Source organism: Labrus bergylta, chromosome 2, assembly GCF_963930695.1.
Source record: "Labrus bergylta chromosome 2, fLabBer1.1, whole genome shotgun sequence".
NCBI classification, from domain to species: Eukaryota; Metazoa; Chordata; class Actinopteri; order Labriformes; family Labridae; genus Labrus; species Labrus bergylta.
Genome location: NC_089196.1, coordinates 24,938,825 through 24,956,482, shown reverse-complemented (window position 1 = coordinate 24,956,482; position 17,658 = coordinate 24,938,825). Strand labels below are relative to the sequence as shown.

The 17,658-nt window shown below is 38.9% G+C and overlaps 3 protein-coding genes across 3 annotated transcripts in view; 2 read left to right on the top strand and 1 right to left on the bottom strand.

Annotated features, from left to right (window-relative positions):
• Positions 1 to 5,952, bottom strand: part of oxct1a (3-oxoacid CoA transferase 1a) — a 47,975-nt gene extending 42,023 nt beyond the window's left edge. The window contains exons 1-3 of the mRNA XM_020646466.3: positions 5,691 to 5,952; positions 4,116 to 4,224; positions 3,502 to 3,592 (exon numbers count right to left, since the gene is read on the bottom strand). Coding sequence (XP_020502122.1) covers positions 3,502 to 3,592; positions 4,116 to 4,224; positions 5,691 to 5,795 — 305 coding nt within the window. The 5' untranslated portion in view covers positions 5,796 to 5,952. The remainder of the gene's footprint in view (positions 1 to 3,501; positions 3,593 to 4,115; positions 4,225 to 5,690) is intronic.
• Positions 5,953 to 7,988: 2,036 nt separating this feature from the next.
• On the top strand, positions 7,989 to 11,277 carry rimoc1 (rab7a interacting mon1-ccz1 complex subunit 1). The gene is made up of 6 exons (XM_020646462.3): positions 7,989 to 8,142; positions 8,781 to 8,890; positions 9,244 to 9,390; positions 9,681 to 9,812; positions 9,919 to 10,033; positions 10,164 to 11,277. Exons 1-6 carry the CDS (start codon positions 8,049 to 8,051, stop codon positions 10,397 to 10,399), a joined length of 834 nt encoding a protein of 277 aa, XP_020502118.1. The 5' UTR covers positions 7,989 to 8,048; the 3' UTR covers positions 10,400 to 11,277.
• Positions 11,278 to 11,430: 153 nt separating this feature from the next.
• Positions 11,431 to 15,083, top strand: fbxo4 (F-box protein 4). Its single transcript, XM_020646461.3, has 7 exons — positions 11,431 to 11,647; positions 12,367 to 12,641; positions 12,720 to 12,940; positions 13,278 to 13,353; positions 13,462 to 13,634; positions 13,767 to 13,966; positions 14,067 to 15,083. The coding sequence occupies exons 1-7, from the start codon at positions 11,486 to 11,488 to the stop codon at positions 14,157 to 14,159; spliced, it is 1,200 nt and encodes a 399-aa protein (XP_020502117.2). The 5' UTR covers positions 11,431 to 11,485; the 3' UTR covers positions 14,160 to 15,083.
• The last annotated feature ends 2,575 nt before the right edge of the window (positions 15,084 to 17,658 follow it).

Below are 17,658 nucleotides of genomic sequence, written 5' to 3'. Positions count from 1 at the left end.
ACAAGATTCATCTGTGCTGGTCAAGAAAACTTTGGATGTATACAGCACACAGGCCTGGAGGCTTTTATAAAACAAGTACAATCCAAGACACATGTGCAACCAATTCCTGCAAATGAACATTTATTTTTCACTCCACTTTCCTCTCTTTGTTGAAAACTCGGATGAATGCATCTCTCTGTCCATAAGCTCAAAATCAAACTAGTATTCTCAAAGACAATGAAGGGAAGACATGTACTAGGGCACTGCATGTACAAGGCACAAGCAAAACTTCATGCAGACATGTAGTAGAGATTTTTTTAAAGTTTCACCATGTTAGACTTTTTAGGAACAACACACATTATGTACACTTTTTGCAAGTGGTATCACCCTCCCCCCCAAAAACTAGTGCCTGTAGAGGGGAAATATTAAGTGGAGCAAAGAGTGTACAGAGGAATGGCCTGGCTCAAACAAACTTTTTGTGCACCTGTTCCAAAAATCAATATTCCCAAAAATCAAAGTCCATCGCAAAAGTCTAGTGGAAAGAAACCTCTGGGTAGTACACTAACACACACTTTAAAAAGGAGTGTGTTTTTCAGGTTAAAATAACTCAGGAAAATGGATTCAAAATCCAGTGTGACTTTCTCATCGTCCTACAGCACATCTACACTTCTGATAATAGTAAATTATCACTGTGTGACAAAAGTCTTTCAGTAATAACTAGTGTAGACAACTCTTACCATTTTTTAGGTTGCACTTGAATAAGAGTTCTACACTGCAAGGACAGGAGCTGGTCCATAAAGTAGGGCTGGGAATCCCAGAGTAACTCACAATACAGTACATTTTAACTGTCTTCCTGTTGGACGATTTGGATTGTGTTCAGTGAAGTCTACAATGTGAAATTTCTGTTCAGGCTTGTTGCTCTTTGAATACCATCTGTCAGCTTACAATACACAATGAATGGTGATGAATTTTCAATCGTCTCGGGTCGCACCCATGAATAGATGACGCAGCCCAATTTTTAGATGAAAAAACTAGTATTAAAATAGCGTTTTATACACTGGATTTAATGGTAATATCACGAGCACAGTATTTGATTTGCTGAAGAATATGAAACACCCCTAAAGAAAAGGTCATGCGCAGGATGAATATATTTAACTTCTGTAATATGTTGTCTTTTCCGGCTCTGATAACCATCGTATAATCCAACATTATTCCACTGTCTGCTTCTACTTCTTCCTTTATCCCGCTGTCAACTTCTTCTATGGCCAATTTAACTTCCATTCAGGTAACCCCCGGTAATGTCATCAGTGTGACCACCATGGAGTCTTGAAGTGGAGATGTGATGAGTCATGATGCCAGAGGAAATTTGTTTGGAGGGTAAAATATATTTGGCGCCTGCAATTTGCTTGTTGTATCAGGTAAAGTAACCCATGAGTTTGGGCCAACTGTATATGGCAGGATCAATATTCTGCGAGTTTAAGGAGTGAGTAGTTTCTATAATAGATGAACAGACTTCCACAGAGTCCTCTTCCAAAGACAGGCTGCAAATCTGCATCTTGTACTAAGCTTTATGACCAAAAAGGAACCAAGTACAACAAATTAAATGAGTCAGAGAATAACATATTATTAGCAAATTACTTGTTGGATAAGTAAGTTTGGTTTTGTATGCATGTTCAAATAGAGTGCTACAAACACATATTATTGTGTATGTGGTTTTTGTAAATGCATGGTCTTAAATTGTAGTCAACATCAGAGTAAAAAAAATTGTAATATACTGGGGATCTGTTCAATATTTTAGCAGATGAGATCAGGTTTGGGCGCCATCTCGCCTTTCAGTGTTGCTCTGTCAACAATGAGGATAAAACTTTGTCTCTTGTGTGACGGCCCACTGGGATTCAATTACAGAGAAAGAATGCATCATGAAAACAGGCTGTTTCCAAGACTGCAAAAGAGGGGAAATAAACTACGCTGAACAATGCTCTGGGAACTTTCAGTGAAAAGCTAATGTGGCAGTGTTGCATTTATGTCTCAAAATGAGTGTCCTTGATCTTGCTCGCCCCCCCAGACAGCTATCTACCCGTATGTTTAAAACTTCTATTGTCAACATTACGCAGTCCTTTTCTTCCTTTTGTTATTGCCGTTCAGATTTTTTTAAACAATTCTGAGCCATAAACTGCCATAAACTCAGGGTTCAGAAAAATAGATTATTACATCTCTAGATTGAGATACCACACATCTAGGAATGCAATAAAAAGATAGAGTACATAAAAAAAAAAGGAATTTAGGGCAGCAGCTGTCATGTGCCACAAAGGAAGCCTCTGACCGAGCTCAGCCGTTACTCCACCTTTGTATATTTAAACCAAAACCAAGAAGTGCAGTCATAACGCTGGCATAGTGTGTGTGGTTCTACACGGCGTTAAGGAATCTGACCGGGGAAAAAAAAAGGTGTCATGTGTCAACAAACAGCGCAACAATCATTCTGCCTCTGCGGCTTTTACACAGAAGGCGAGGCGTAACAGAGGCCTCACAGTGTCGCTGGAAGAGGTTTTTGTTTAAGGGAGTAGAGTCTATTCTGCTGAGAGCAAAGTCACTCGTCACATACTATACCACCAACAACAGCCTTTCCCTTGTGCCTGCTCCACTGACCTCTGTCCTCCTTTGAGAGGCATACTTATGGACATCCTCCAGGTCAGTGGTACCTGTTTATGACAGGTCAGTGCTGCCAGCTTGAACAAATACGTAATGACAAAGGTTACTAACAGCTCTGTAGGGAATTTTAAAAAAATGTCTATAAAGATAGTGTTTTCAACTCGTAATTCCCAATTTTACTAGCTCGAGTGCTACATAGAAGGGAGAGATATTAACCAACTCGGAGTCCTGTTTTACATTTTTTAGAGGCAAAACGTAGGACTTTGATGTTGACATGAGGGGAAGGATTCACAATGTACAAATCTCTGTTTGGGTATGTTGTACAGCACTTCTTAAATCGAGGGACATTTTTGAATTATAACCAAGGGTATGGTCAAGACCTGCTGTTTTTGTCAAGTGTCTTGAGATAACATTTGCTCGTAATTGGTGCTACACTAATTAAGACTGATTGATTGACCTTGCAAGACATCTGAAAGAAGAACTAGTCCAACTGCGAGTAACTTATTTGAACTTGAGACTTTAATCATGCAATTGTCAACAATATGTTACCTCAAGGACTAGCGAAAGAGTTGAAAGTCAGATAACTAAGGATTACACAACTTCCGTTGAGACATTTCACTACAAACATTTCCAGATCCAAATGTGAAACTGGCTCCAACTATCAGTAGATTAACAAACTCACCTCTGTCGTAAACCAGCATTGGATTTTGTCGGGATGTTGAACGTGTTAACTAAGTAACAAAATCAAGCACCACCATGGAATACACACTGCATGGTTTAAGCATACATTTCTGTGCAGGCACCTGCATGCGAGTAACGGATGAACAGAAAACACATGCTTCCTCCCCTCCACACATACATAAACAAACTTACCCCGCATTGTTGCTGACTGCTGTGAGACCCTTCACGCCGGTCTTCAGCAAACTGTTGATAAGATTCTCTGGGATACCACATAATCCAAAGCCTGTGTTGGAAGCAAATGAAGAAGCCAATGCATTAAAAACAAAACATAGACACAAGCAAGGAAGCATTGAAAATTAGGGAAAACATTTTCAAAACATTTGCCAAATGTTTCACATATTGGTTAAGTAACGAAGCAGACTGGTACAGGAAGTAGAGGATCTTTTCAGCTCTAACCCTGGATCAATGCACGTAATTCCAGTCCTTGTTAAATGGCATGGGAACACATTTGTGATATAACTCTGAACAAGGCAGGTTAGTCTTTTTCCGTCACATTGAAGTGTGACACAGTGGAAAATGTTTAACAATGTCACTCTGAACTTGACTATAAATAAGAGCTGTGGAACTTGTGTGTCCTCTGTGTGTGTGTTTGTGTGTTTGTGTGTGTGCGTATATTTGTGTGTGTGTGTGTTTGTGAATACTTATCAACCACCTTGTCATACAGAGTTTAGGCTCAGGTCATTAAGGTGCGATTGTGTTCATCCTACTATCTTGGAGTCAGTTCATAAAAGCCTCGTGTATCTTACCTCCGACTAAAAGAGTAGCTCCATCTGGGATATCTTTGACTGCCTCTGCAGGATCTGAGTAGAACTGTGAACTTCTTTGGCAGGAGGTGGAGAAGTAACAGCTGGATGCCTGTAGGGAGTAAAAAAGGAAATAGTATTTGACAAAACATGTTAGTGATTATTGAAAAAAAACACATAATGGTATAGCGCTTTCAAACACATGACATTGTTTGTTTAAATATATTGCCTGATGTGCCTGAAGGCAGACAATACGTTTGTATAGTTTCGAAAGGCTCATCCAGTTGAGAAGGGGAAAAATAAGCAAAACTGCTGCACAAATCCTACCACAAAAGGACTGGAGATTAGGGAGGCTCAGAGTGAGGAGACCCAACCAAATATAGCTTCCTAAAGACCCAGTTCAAAACCTTGCATGTCCTCTGCAAGTGCAATTGTAAATGTGGTGATCAGACTCTTTAATGTATTATTGTGTGTGATATATTTTCAGCGTTTTTGCCAGGATTTGATCGTTTACAAAAACACATTTTCCCCATTATCCAGAAATCAGGTGCACATGTATCTCTTATTGTAAATCAAAGCTTGTTTGAATAAATAACGTTTATTCATCATAATACAGATGATTAATAATGTTCTGTGTGGGGGAAAAAAGAAGACACCTCTCAAGGTTTAGCTACAATATTAACTGTAGTAACATAAGGTTATGGAGAGAAAGTTTTGAAAACACATGCAGTAGCCTAAAATGTTAAATGGGAAGTTACTTCTGCTCTTACATACATTAAACACTATATCTCTGCCTTCTGTCTCTTTTCTTGCTCAAAGTTGATGCTTGCTTGATCTGCTTGTTCATTAAAAAAAAAAAAAAATGTAAAAGTTAGATTTTAATGTTTAACCCTTTTTTAAGATAAAAGCATTGATTCATCATAACTTTAATAGGAGAGGAAACGCTCATCAGGGCATGTTCCCCAAAGCGATCCACAAATTTGCTTTCCTCATTGGTTGGAAACTCAGACGTCACATCGATGTCCGAAATCATACTGCTCTATTTATAGACAGGAGCACCGTGATTAATATCCAGACTATGGGTACCGACTAAAATAAAAACACACACTTTTAGTGTGAATCTATGCTGGTAAACAAACTGGGCAATGCACGCGTGTGTTATCACCATCTGCACAAACATGCACACGTGTTAACGCTGGATGTTTAAATATATTGCTCCTGCTGGTTTAACTAATTTTTCTAAATGATTCTAAATCATGTTGTCTAAGTCACTCGTCTATGATCTGTAAGCTTAAAAACGACAATACTAAGAATCCCCGGCAGAAATGCAGGCTGCGGTTTGAGGTCAGATCAGTCAGCAGCAATCACCGAAAAGTAAACTCATAAATTAAACATAAAAAATAAAAAAAATCAATATTGTTACATCACCTTAACCTGAATCACTTTATTTTGATTTAAAGGACGACTAAAGGAAGACAATCTCCATAATAGTATGACCTTTTAATCTTGCACAGCCATGGCAAACCATCTTAAAGTCAACCTTGGTAGTTTCACAGCTAATGACTGTTTAATACCGACCTTGCTTAATTGGAGATGAGCGACGTTTAATTTTGTTGTGAAGGGACCTGAGAGGTTTTTGTAGAATAAATTCTCCGCTCTGCACAAAGCTTTGAGTGCCGCCATGTTCAGGAGATACACACACACACGCACACACGCACACACACACACGCGGTGTATGAAAGCCGAGGGGGCAGACTGATAGCTGCAGCTGGTGACAGATGATGCAGTCTGAGGACGCAAAATGTGGCGACTAGCACTTACTAACACACACACACACAGTGAAAAGTCAGCGCTACGTTGACATTGGCTGGTTTCTCAATGGGCTGGGCCAGCTCAAGTGGAAACAGAGAGGCCCGGCGGACTCATTTAAATGTAACCCCTTCACTACTGAACACAGCCATGCAGGTGCGTCTCACACTTTCACTGAAACGTAATTTCATCCCCCACACTTTTTGACTTTTTACCAGTGGAGTCATTGATGAAAATCTATTGGTCAAGTAAGATTTATTAAGAGGCAATTAAGTAGCTGTTTGGTTATAGTTGAAGCATGGTTTTAAAGACCTTGAGTCCAAACTACCTCAGGAAGGAAATTGTAACTGTTTCACAATGTGAATTCATTTTAAATGGACATGGTTTTACATGTGTGAATATGTGTTTCAGTGTCTAGATGCTATTATTGTTAGCTGTTAATGTGTTTATATTTGTGCTGTTTCTAGTTTTGTATTGCTGCAGGGCAAAAAAAGACCTCGGTCTCAGTGGGACCTCCCTGCTAAAATAAAGGATACATTAAAATAATAAAATGGTGAAGTTACGTGCATTTAGCAATAATCCTCATCACTCATCACTGGCTGAGTCAGAGCAAGATAAATCCACATTTTCTCCTCTTGGTTGTTCTTTTAGCTGTATTTATTTACTCCCGTAACTTTAATTTTAACAACAATAACTCTTTCCACAAGTGGAAGTGTAAATGCATAAAGATAAACTTATTGAATTTTTTGTGTTACAACAGCTCTAGAAAACAGGAAGTAGGAATATAATTATTCTATTCTATTATTGTATTTTTTTCACCCTTTATTTAACGGATGTAAATATGTTTGATTTTTAACTTCTTGTTATTTTTAATAATTATATTCCTGCTTCCTGTTTTCTAGAGCTGTTGTAACACAAAAATGTCAAGAAGTTTATCTTTATCTTTACGATGTAGCGGAAGTCCCCTTCGCAGTTTTTCAAAATAAAAGCAAATTATATTTGATGACCCGAAAAAGACTGAGGCATAAGGCAATAAGAAAAGCAAAATAAAGAGCATCTCAAAGAGCAGTTTGAATCTTTTTTTTAGAGCTTAAGCTAACTAGGTTTCTACCAATGGATGTTCATAAAGTTAGTGTCTAATTATCTTTTAGATAATGGTTAGAGGGTGGTTATGGAAGGCCATAACTCTCTACAACAGCTGCGAGCAGAGAACTGTCATCATGATAATATCTGTCTCTCCATACTGTTATCTGTTCTGCACATGTTAAATTTACAAATTATCCCTGCACTCATGTCCACTTCATTTGGCTGTCTACTCGCCGTTATATTGTGTAGTTTCTGCTGATAATATGTCTACACTCATGCACTTTAACTTATGTCAATACTGTCCATTTACAACTCTGTTTGTGCACATTTACATTTAATCTTTTTTTTATATTTAATCTATAACCATCTACGACTCTGTTTTTGCACATTTACATTCAATCTTCCATATTTAATCTTTTTTTATTGATTATTGATTCAATTTATTTCAGACATATCAAATAAAATCAAACATATCAAAAATACAAAACAAAATGAAAAGCATGAAAATACAATAAACAAAAACAATGTTCAAATTATTTCACAAAAAAAAAAAAAAAAAAGAAAATTACATATATTCAATTTATATGCCTGAAAAGGAGTAAGAAGAAGTATAAAACTTCCCATTTAAGACTAGTAATGCTTAGTGAAATCCTGGTTGTATATATTCACATTCTTAGTTTTGATATTTTTAGAACTTATTTACCTTGTATTTAATATTATATTGTGTTTAGATTTGCTAACATTGTGTTTTTTACTCATATTGTGTGTTTGGATAACCTGCTGCTGTAGCGCCACAATTTCCCAGCTTGGGATCAATAAAGTAATTCTATTCTATTCTATTCTATTCTATACTAGAATTAGAACAACCGCACTTTTAAAATGTTTCTATATCATAAACGTGATTTTAAAAACAAAAAAAAACGAGTGTAGGGTTTGATAGTCGGTCGTTTCCTTTGATGTTTTGGATGTCATGGAAACAAAAGTGACATTCAACGAGCACGTGAGTAAAATCCCCGGGTCACGTGACGAATAGTTTCAGTCATGGCCGACGAGTACAGGCGACAAGGTTTCGAGTTGGAGAGAAGGATATTCGAGTTAGACATCAAGTGTTCAAGCCTCCGAGCTGAAAAACAAGGTATTGAGTTGACTTTTCCCCGCGTCGTGTCCGGCGACCTTCTTTTCCACGTCGATTGCGTCACGGCTCGAGTTTTGTTTTAGCAAAACTAGCAACCTAGCTTAACGTTGTGGAAAAAAAAATAATTATATATCTCGCTGCCATAACAACAGCTCGTAGTCTATAATGAAATGTTGAAACGGTGACATGCAATGCAAACATGCGGTGAAATGTGTACTTTGATCACTTTACGGTGGCGTGTCGTCACTGTGCGGTTTATTTTGTTGGGAGTTCACGGCTAGCGTAATCTCGCTAGTGTTAGCTTAAAATGTTTTGTTGACAAACGATCAGCTGGACTACAAACATGACGCTGCGGGCCCTTAATGTTGAGACTACGTGAGGGGACGTTTTAGTGTTTATTGTTGCAGCTGTCACATCCTATCATTATAGTCAATCAGTAGATGTTAGTATATAGACAGTGGTGTATTATGTTGTCCATCTGTTCATTACATTTGTTTTAAAAACGTGATAACTTGTTTTATTGAATCGTCAGTCGAAGGTTCTGCTTTGGCTTTTTTTTTTGTGTATTTTGCCTTAATTTTATACAAAGGATGTTTTTCTTTGACATGTAAACTTAAAACTTTTGCTTTTTTCCACAGATGATGATTATTTACAGAATGCGTCTGCCATACTAGACAAATTGAAAAGCTATTACAGGCATGGAGGGGAGAGTGGCAACCTTTCAAAGGTGCTGCAGGATTACACACAGGTACTGCTTTACATCAAAGTCCATTACGTTGTCTGCAAGCTGCAATCCACATTTGTAACGATTGTTTAAGATGTGACTTTCTTCAAGAGAAGTTAGTCCAATGTAAGAGAGGAGAAGACAATTGGATCGCTATTTAGCTTTTAGGAAAGGGTTTAAATATGAATTAATTTTGGGAGAAAGGCTAATGTTGTGACTACAGTTTTTTGGCTGTTTTGGTGTAACATTTTAGTAGTTTCTTGAGCAGAGGTTTCAGGACAAACTGTTTTCTTTTTTATTGGGAAAGTCTGACAAAATGTTCTTGGCTTTTATATTAAAATATAGTGTGGGTATGTGTTTTAATTTTTACTTTGCAGGTGATCCTAGACATCACATTTTATGAAGAGAATAAGCTGGTGGATCAGGAGTTTCCTGAGGACTGTTCACCGTTTAAAATCCAGCAGCTGCTGCAAGACCTGACCGAGCCAGAAGTTTTGGCAGGGAGGCTAGCACCAGCACAAGAAGTGAGTATATATGTGTTATGGGTTATTAAACTATTTTTCACAGTGTTTATATCTGTTTCATGATGTGCGATGTTCCATATTTGAATGGAAAAGAGTGTATGTGTGAAAGATGAATAGTCAGTATCGGTTTCTTACAACCGATAAGACCCCTCTCATCTTCTTGTTTGTTACCATTTCTTGTAAATGATTGATTCCACTTTAGTTTTCTCTGTTATTTCTGGCTTTGTAAAACACACTCGCACATCCATGTCATATATGACAGCACTAAACGTATCATTTTTCTCTTACAGGTGCAGTCTGTGTTGGGCTTGGAGCTGTTAGAATGCCTCTATTGGAGACGGGGAGCTCTGCTGTACATGTACTGCCACACCCTTCACCAACGAAAACAGTGGATCAAGAAAAACAAGGACACATTCCTTAAGGTACCACACTATAAAAATAGATCCAAGGCATATCTGGAAATTGCATTTGTGTTCATGTGGACTTGACTGATTCTGAAACAAGTTGGTTTTGTATATTTTAATCCAGTGTATTCAGGAAGGTGTGCGCTACCTGATGCGGATGCTGCAGGTGAGAAACTCTGTGAAGCTCAACGATGGGGTGGTGCTCCATGACCCTGCTACAGCAAGCTTCTTATCTGAAGGTAAACATTTATGTTCACCTTTCTCATAATAGCAGAACATGTTTTGTTGTGACTTTATAGTTAAATTAGGAGAAAGCTTTTAGTCTGAGCCAATAATGATTCTCGCTTTCTACCTCCGTTTTTTAACCAGGCATCTTCTCTGACACACACCTGTTGACGATGATGTACATCGGGGAAATGTGTTTCTGGGCGGTCAAGTATGAGGATTGCAGCGCTGACACAATGGATCGCAAAGAAGATCGCCTTCAGTTTCGGGACATTGGCACTCAGATCCTCAACAAATACGTGCTCGCCTGTGAGGGCCCGCTGCAGGGCCAGGGCTGGAACACAGAAAATGCCAAGGAAATCCTTAGTATTTTACAGTGAAGCTAACTGCTGCTGTGTTGTAGTTGCCCTCAGGCACAGATCTAAGTTCAGTATTCAAGTGTGTGTCAACCCCAAATAAAAATGGAGCCTATCAGGAGGGGTGTAAAGTTGTGGAAGGTTAAGGGGAGGCACGGATAGGAAGAGTATGTGATGAAAAAGAGTCTATGGATCAGTGTCTACAGGCAACCTCATCCCTTGCCAAACGGCACAGGCCAAAGCAGGCGAATATGAAAAGTATAAGATAGGTGGTGTAAAACTGGCAGGGGCTGCAGAGAAGGGTGTTGGTTGTTTTCTTTTTCTGTTTGTTTTTGTTTGTTTGCCATGTCCTGCTGAAAAAAGCAGTTATCATCCTGATTCCAGACTGTTGACTGGGGCACTTACTTTGCTCTGAGAATGTGTTATAATAACATTAATATGAGTATAAAAAAGGTTATTAATACAATTGACCTTTTTTCGTTTTTTAATAAGATTGTTACAAGTTTGAAGATAATCCAGCTGGAAATAAGACATTGCACAGTAACATTTTATTTATTGTTTTTTTTTTTTTTTGCCATTTTGTAATGCTTTTAATATATTATAATTGCATATACATTATATATGTATGTGTGCATAAAAATATAAACTCTAAAGGCAAAGAAAGTTGTTCAGAAACTATTTGACAATGATGTATTAATAATTGAAGTATGTTCATTTTTTTTGTCATACCGGCTTGTAATGCACCACTTGTATTCTCATCTATTGCAACTTCCATTTTTCTTCCACTTGCGTTATCTTGATAGTACAACTATTAATACAGAATCAATGTTGTTTTTGCGAAAAATCACTTTCTTTTTTTATGTCGTCGTTGACAATAAACACGCGCGTTGTTTTAATTAAGAGACTTCGTTTGCATCTCATGTCTACTCGCTGTTTTTAGTTGTAGTTTCAGCGGGTACTGTAGAACGGCAATGCCCACAATGCACCACGGCCGCCAGCAACAAGGAAGTGTGACATGTATAGGGAAAACGTCAACTTTAGTTACCATCTCAAAGGTCTGTTTTGACCGCATTTTGTTAGCTTTTCGCACATCCTCCTTCATGTGAAGTCATGTCAGGTGAGACACAGCAGCTCAGCGAGTCTGTGGTGATCCGCAGCCTCCGCAGATTCAGAGACAGATACTTTCCAAATAAGGGGCTTGTTGGGAAAAGTGATTTGACGTCTGTGGAAGATAGAGATGAGCTTCAACATGGATTTCTGGATAGCTTGCCGGTAAGATATACGAATCATTAATGGGTATTTGTCCCATGTAACGAATGAACTATTGAACGGCAAATAAAAGATGCATTCAAGGACAGACTTTGAACCTTAATTGGCCACTTCGTGTTTACTTCCTACTTTTACTCAGCACTTAAAATCACTGCACTTATGTCCACTTGTAATGAAGGACAAGCTCAGATTTATCTACTCCAGTTTGGAACAACAGCAATAGCCTATTTTCTCGTCTTTGCATTAGTTATAAAAGAATATAATATTCCCTGACTTTGAACTCAGAGACCCAGAAACTGATACTATCAGATTATTAATTCAACACAGTGTTAATATTTCTTTTTACATAAGAGTTTAAAGAGTTTGCATAAAGTTTAAAGTTCTAAGTCTTATCTTTGCAGACTTTACTGCTTTCATCTGAGATGTTGAAGCTTCTTTTAAACATGTTTATTTTCATGTTTGTACATTTTTATTAGCTATAAATAGACAGGTGTTGTCTTCACCTCTTTCACAGCTTTTGAGTCTTCTGTTTGTTTTACAACTTTCTGCTTTAAACTGTTTTAGTCTCTTTGCTTAAAAAAGAACAACATAACGGGCATAGAATCATTTAAACATCAAATCGTTTTTTGGAGCGAGGACATATCACATTATGATGTATCACGTTTGAAATTGTGGGGAAATTCCTCATCACCATCATGTCAAATCACACCCCTCCTCTTAAGGTGGACGTGCAGTTCCTGATCATGGCGTATCTGTCTCCTGCTGACATCTGCCGCCTGGGAGCCACCAGTCAGTACTGGAGGGCGGTGGTGAGAGATCGGTTACTGTGGAGATACTTCCTGCTCAGGGACATGCCATACTGGACCTCCATTGATCATTTGAGCATGCCCCAACTGGAGGTATTGGACGCACCCCTAATCAATGCAGATGAGAGCCTAGATGACAGAGAAGAAGGGGATGACAAAGGGATGGAATCAAGATTTGACTACATGTCAGAGTAGGTATCCATTGTTTTGCGCAACATTTGGTAGCCATGTGATGGAAACGGTTTGAACCATTGTTTCTGTCTCATCAGATACCTGAGAGGTTGCCCATCCTGCAGACAACAATGGCTTCCCTCTCGCCCAGCATACGCGGTTGTGACTTCATTTCTTCAGTCTCTGGTAGCCTCAGCTGAGCCTCGCTATGCAATGTTTGGCCCCGGCATGGAGCAGCTGGATGTCTCTTTAGTCAGAAGGCTCATGCATGCACCAGATGTGCTTCCCGTGTCCGGCACTCCACACAGGCAGATAAATGGTGAGATAACTCTGACGATGAGGATAAAGGACAAACTTCTACTGGTACTCTCTTATCATTAAAATAACAGTGTTAAATCTCCCCTTTTAACCAGTTTTAAAATGTGTATCTTACATTACTCTATCCCCAAACTATAGTGCTTATGTTCTAAAAACTGTTGTTATGATACATCTATGATGCATACATCAGGAAACACGTTTATTTAAAAAGTTGCATTATTAGTTGGAGTTGTTGTAAGGTTTTCTTTCCTACCACTAGGTGGCAGTATTTTCCCAAAGATGTTTTCTATCAGCCCAGAATGTAAAGAAACGAATTCCAAACTTTTCTTTGATCTTAGGTATTGGCTCAGGGATCAGCTACCTGTTCAATAACCAACACAAATTCAATATCCTGACTCTGTACTCGACAAATAGGTGAGCACCTCGCCCTGTAGGTCAACATAAAAATTGCATTTGCTATTTATGTTCCTCGTTACATAATTGTCAGTCTTTCAACGTAACTTCTTGTGTTTGTGTGTGCAGGGCGGAGAGGGAAAGAGCCAGGCTGGAGCAGCAGAGCGTCAATAATAAACTGTTTTCTTTGGAAGGAACAGATGACTCCGGACAGCCGATCTACATCCCTGCTCCTCAGGTCCAGCAAGTGTGCCAGGTGGTGGATGGTTTCATCTATGTAGCCAATGCAGAGCCTGGAAAAGGTAGGATAAGAAGAGGACATTTTTATTTGCAGCTCTTCCCCCTGAGAACCCTCTCTTATCACGTCATTCACATTGGTTGCAGCCATAGACGTGTTTAGCTGAGTACCTTTGCATGAAATTCTATGTGTTCAGGTGAAGGTGAGTCTGAGGTGGCTCAGATTCGGGCTCTGCTGAGCGCCGCCGGGGGTTCGGCTTCCAGGCCTCTGCTGGTTCTCTCCTGCATTTCCAGAGAAGAACCAGACGCAATCAGAAGAAGTACGGACAGGTGTCGCACTTCCTGTGTTTACATGGCAAAGAGACTCGGCCTTCCAAAACTGGCTAACCCCTGGATGGTAATTTTTTTTGGCATTAAATCATTTCAGTATTTTTGAAATCTTCTGCCGCATTTATTGCTATCAAGTGTCACTGATTTTGTTCCTCTGTCTGATTCAGGTGCAGGATACCGTAGCAGAATCCCTGTCAGGTCTTTTGGATGGTATTTCCTGGTTGCTGAGATGTTCTGGAGTCAAACTCGTTGGTAGCTAGTTCACAGCTAGTTAACTTCTGCGGCTGCTGCTGCTAGATGAATTCAAACCACAGACTTCTCTGCTGTGTCATCCTGACACCAAGATACTCCGGCATTTCCTGAGTAATGTGTACCAAATGTGAACTCAGTGTCTCTGGATGGGAAAACTGCCTGTGGAATTTAATGAATTGGATGAGCAGCAAGACTGCCAGAACTTTTACTCTCTGTAAGAAATTGCAGAGAATAAAAGCCAGGGCCTCTTGTTTTTATGGAAAGAGACATACAAAGGATTTATAGCTGGATAGAAAGTTATACAAACATGCGAGAGTTTCACAATAACCCTTAAAGATTTGGGTTGCATACAGAGCTCTATGCTGCTGCAGGGTGATTCAATTCTCCCTAAATCAACTGTAGATTGTGATGATTAACCGGCCATTGGCTGCATATTTAAGATGGAATTCTCCTTTGCATATTTCTTTTCCTGGGACGACATGAAATAACAAAAACGTCCAAGCCAGCGCACTCACAAAAATGGTAAAGATTTGGTCCGTGCAGCAACACAGGTCTGCTTGTTTCTTTTGATGGTTTTGGTGATTAAGCCTTGTTTATGCCAGAGTGCACCTCTCAATATTTAAATGTTCTAAAAAGATAGAAAAAGGCTAATCATAGAAAAAGCTCAATCCTGGCACTGTTTAATAAAGCTATATCTTGGGCTAAGCGCTGTGCAAGACTTTGATTGGTTTACACAATTAAAACAATCCACAGAGTGCAGCATTGTGAAAGGCTCAACTAGAAGTTTTTGTCCAGCCCTGGCAAAGCCCTATGCAAGGATAGTGAAAGTTAATGCTGCTGCCAATCTGTAAATCAAGCACTTGAATGTATTGAAAACACAATGCTTATGCAATCAATACATTTTGTAATACAATAAACTCTTTATAACTTTATGATCTCAAATGTTTACATTTTATATATGATGCGAAATCACTTAGTTCTAGAAATGGCTTGACAACTTCTTACTTCCAAGGTGATGAACGAGTCACACTTTCATTTTCTTGCATCACTTCATCCTCATTTTTAAATGTGAAATTATAACAATAACTAAACCACCTTCTCACCGTGAGTCATGTTTTCGCTTTCCTCATTTTCCTTTGTTCTTTTCTTCCTTATTCTTTTCTCTGTAAAGTGTTTTTTTCCCCTGTTGAGTAATGTGCACAAGAGTTGCCCTGTGGTTCCTTTCCTCTGAGGTCAGACCTGGCATAAACACTTCAATCCACATCTGTAGGCATGACCGGGTATCATTTTAAGCCACCAGGGGGTGCCACTAGGAGTAATGTTATTCAGTGCTGTGTGAAAAGAAAGCTTTGCCTTTGAACTGCCTTTAAAACATGTGTGACTTTAAATCTTAAATATGTTAAGAGAACCATACAGACATGTTGGCCAAAAAAAACTTTTAACAAACAACTGAACCATGTAGCACCAAGCTTCCTCTGTGGAATAAGAGCTTTCTAAATGGAGCAAAGGGTGTCTGAAAATGGACAATTGTCAGACTCCCTAACCACATCCACATGCTCACAAGGGTGTGACCTTCGCCCCTTCTCTTTATCACGGACACTGATGGATGCAGGAGATCTCAGGCAGCAGATACCGCATCAAATGTTCTGATAATACATCGCTGCTGTCCCTCCTTTAAGGTCAAGTATCAGACCACAAGAATACTTTAACTGACTTTATTTCTTAGTGTGATGGAAACCTTTGGACTTATCTTACCTAAACCTTTGAACAAATTGATTTATTTTAGACATGGGAGAGAGGCAGTGTAGGAGAGAGTACAGGAGTGCATTATACATGAGCTTGTGAAATCATACGAATACTAAATACTTGGGTACACATTTGACAAATACAAATTTCAACATGTTCATTGCTTTTCATTTGAATTGACTGAAAAATACCCCCAAACACTTCCAACCTTATTGTCCATAGACAAAAGTCAGTTCCTGATAATGCTTTCAAGTTGAGTTACTCCGCTGAATATTACCTCCTAAGTGATGTTTAGTGCCCTGTTCTCGCGGTAGTGGTCCTATGGCCTAATAGCAGTGTAGTGGCTATTTGTCCAAAAAAACAACAAAAAAAAACCAAATAAACTAATATCAAAAATAATCAAATGACCACTGATGCACCATGGGGATGTAATGTACGCAGGCAAGAGAAATCCAATGTCCATGCAAGAGCTGTGGTATTTTGCTGGTTTATTTGAGGAAAACAAACAAAAGAACAAAGAAAATCGTGGCTCCCGCTGCCTCTCTTGACCTGGTAAAAAACAGTATAGGCCCACCCAGGTGCATGCCGGTCCTCCACCTGCCTCTTACTTAAATAATCTCCGGTGCCCACAGTGTTACCCAAATACCTAACAAAAATACTAATACAAAACAAAATTTACTAAACAAATAACTAGCAAAAAAAAGAAACAATTACCCAAAATCTTTTCTAAATAAAGAAAATGTGTAGAATAATTAAATAAACAACACCAGTTGTTTAGTAAACTAAATACAAAAACTAATTCTAACCCCAATTAAATAGCTCCAACAAGCAGCATGTAAGACATGACAAGATGATCTGCTTCACTGATGCTCTTTTGATCCAGTCCCCTTGGTAACCACAAATCTTTGTAAAAAAGAAAAAGAAAAGAAAAACATACGTTCCCAACAGCGGCTCATCCATTAAAAGGTAGGCTAAGTCTCAACAATCATTTTTATAGGCATACAGATTTAAAATAGGACCGTGATTGACGCAATTTAGGTGCATTAAGCTGAGTTGAATATAGGTGAAGCGGAGATTGATTTTTTTTTTCCCCCTAGTGAAATGAAGGTGTGTGTGTGTGTGTGTGTGTGTGTGTGTGTGTGTGTGTGTGTGTTTGTGTGTGTGTGTGTTTGTGTGTTTCTGTGTGTTTCTGAGTATTGCAGACAGACAGAATCAGACATCAACATTTCATTGTGTCCTTCTCTGTGTAAACAGGATGCACTCTCTCTTTGGTCCTGATGTGTACTATGTTACATATGTAGTAGGTTTCTGTGTGCTTGTTCATCGCAACAAACTGTCCAGCCATGAAAGTGGACCACATTCAAAAAAATAGTAAACCGTGGGGGCCTGTTTCCAGGGCAGGTATGCAGAAGATAACATCACTAAATCCTCTGTTATTACTCTGTGATCCTGAAGAGCTCATGGAGGTCGAAGCTGGACAAGGACTGGCCCTGTAAATGTGGATGAATAAAGTTGTGTTTACACTGAAGTGAATGAATGGAGACATGAATGAGCTGCAGCCTGAAGATGAACTATTTTCCTTCTGAATGCAGAGTAAAAACACTTAAGTACGTTTAAAAAAAAGAATGCTTTAAATCTACAGTCCCTGAGCCAATAGTATACATACCCACATGCCGGCCGCTTGGGTAAGGTGGGGGAGGTCATGTTTTGGAAGTATGAATGAATACCAGACCTCCAGCTGCCTCTTGTCTTCCAGGAGCA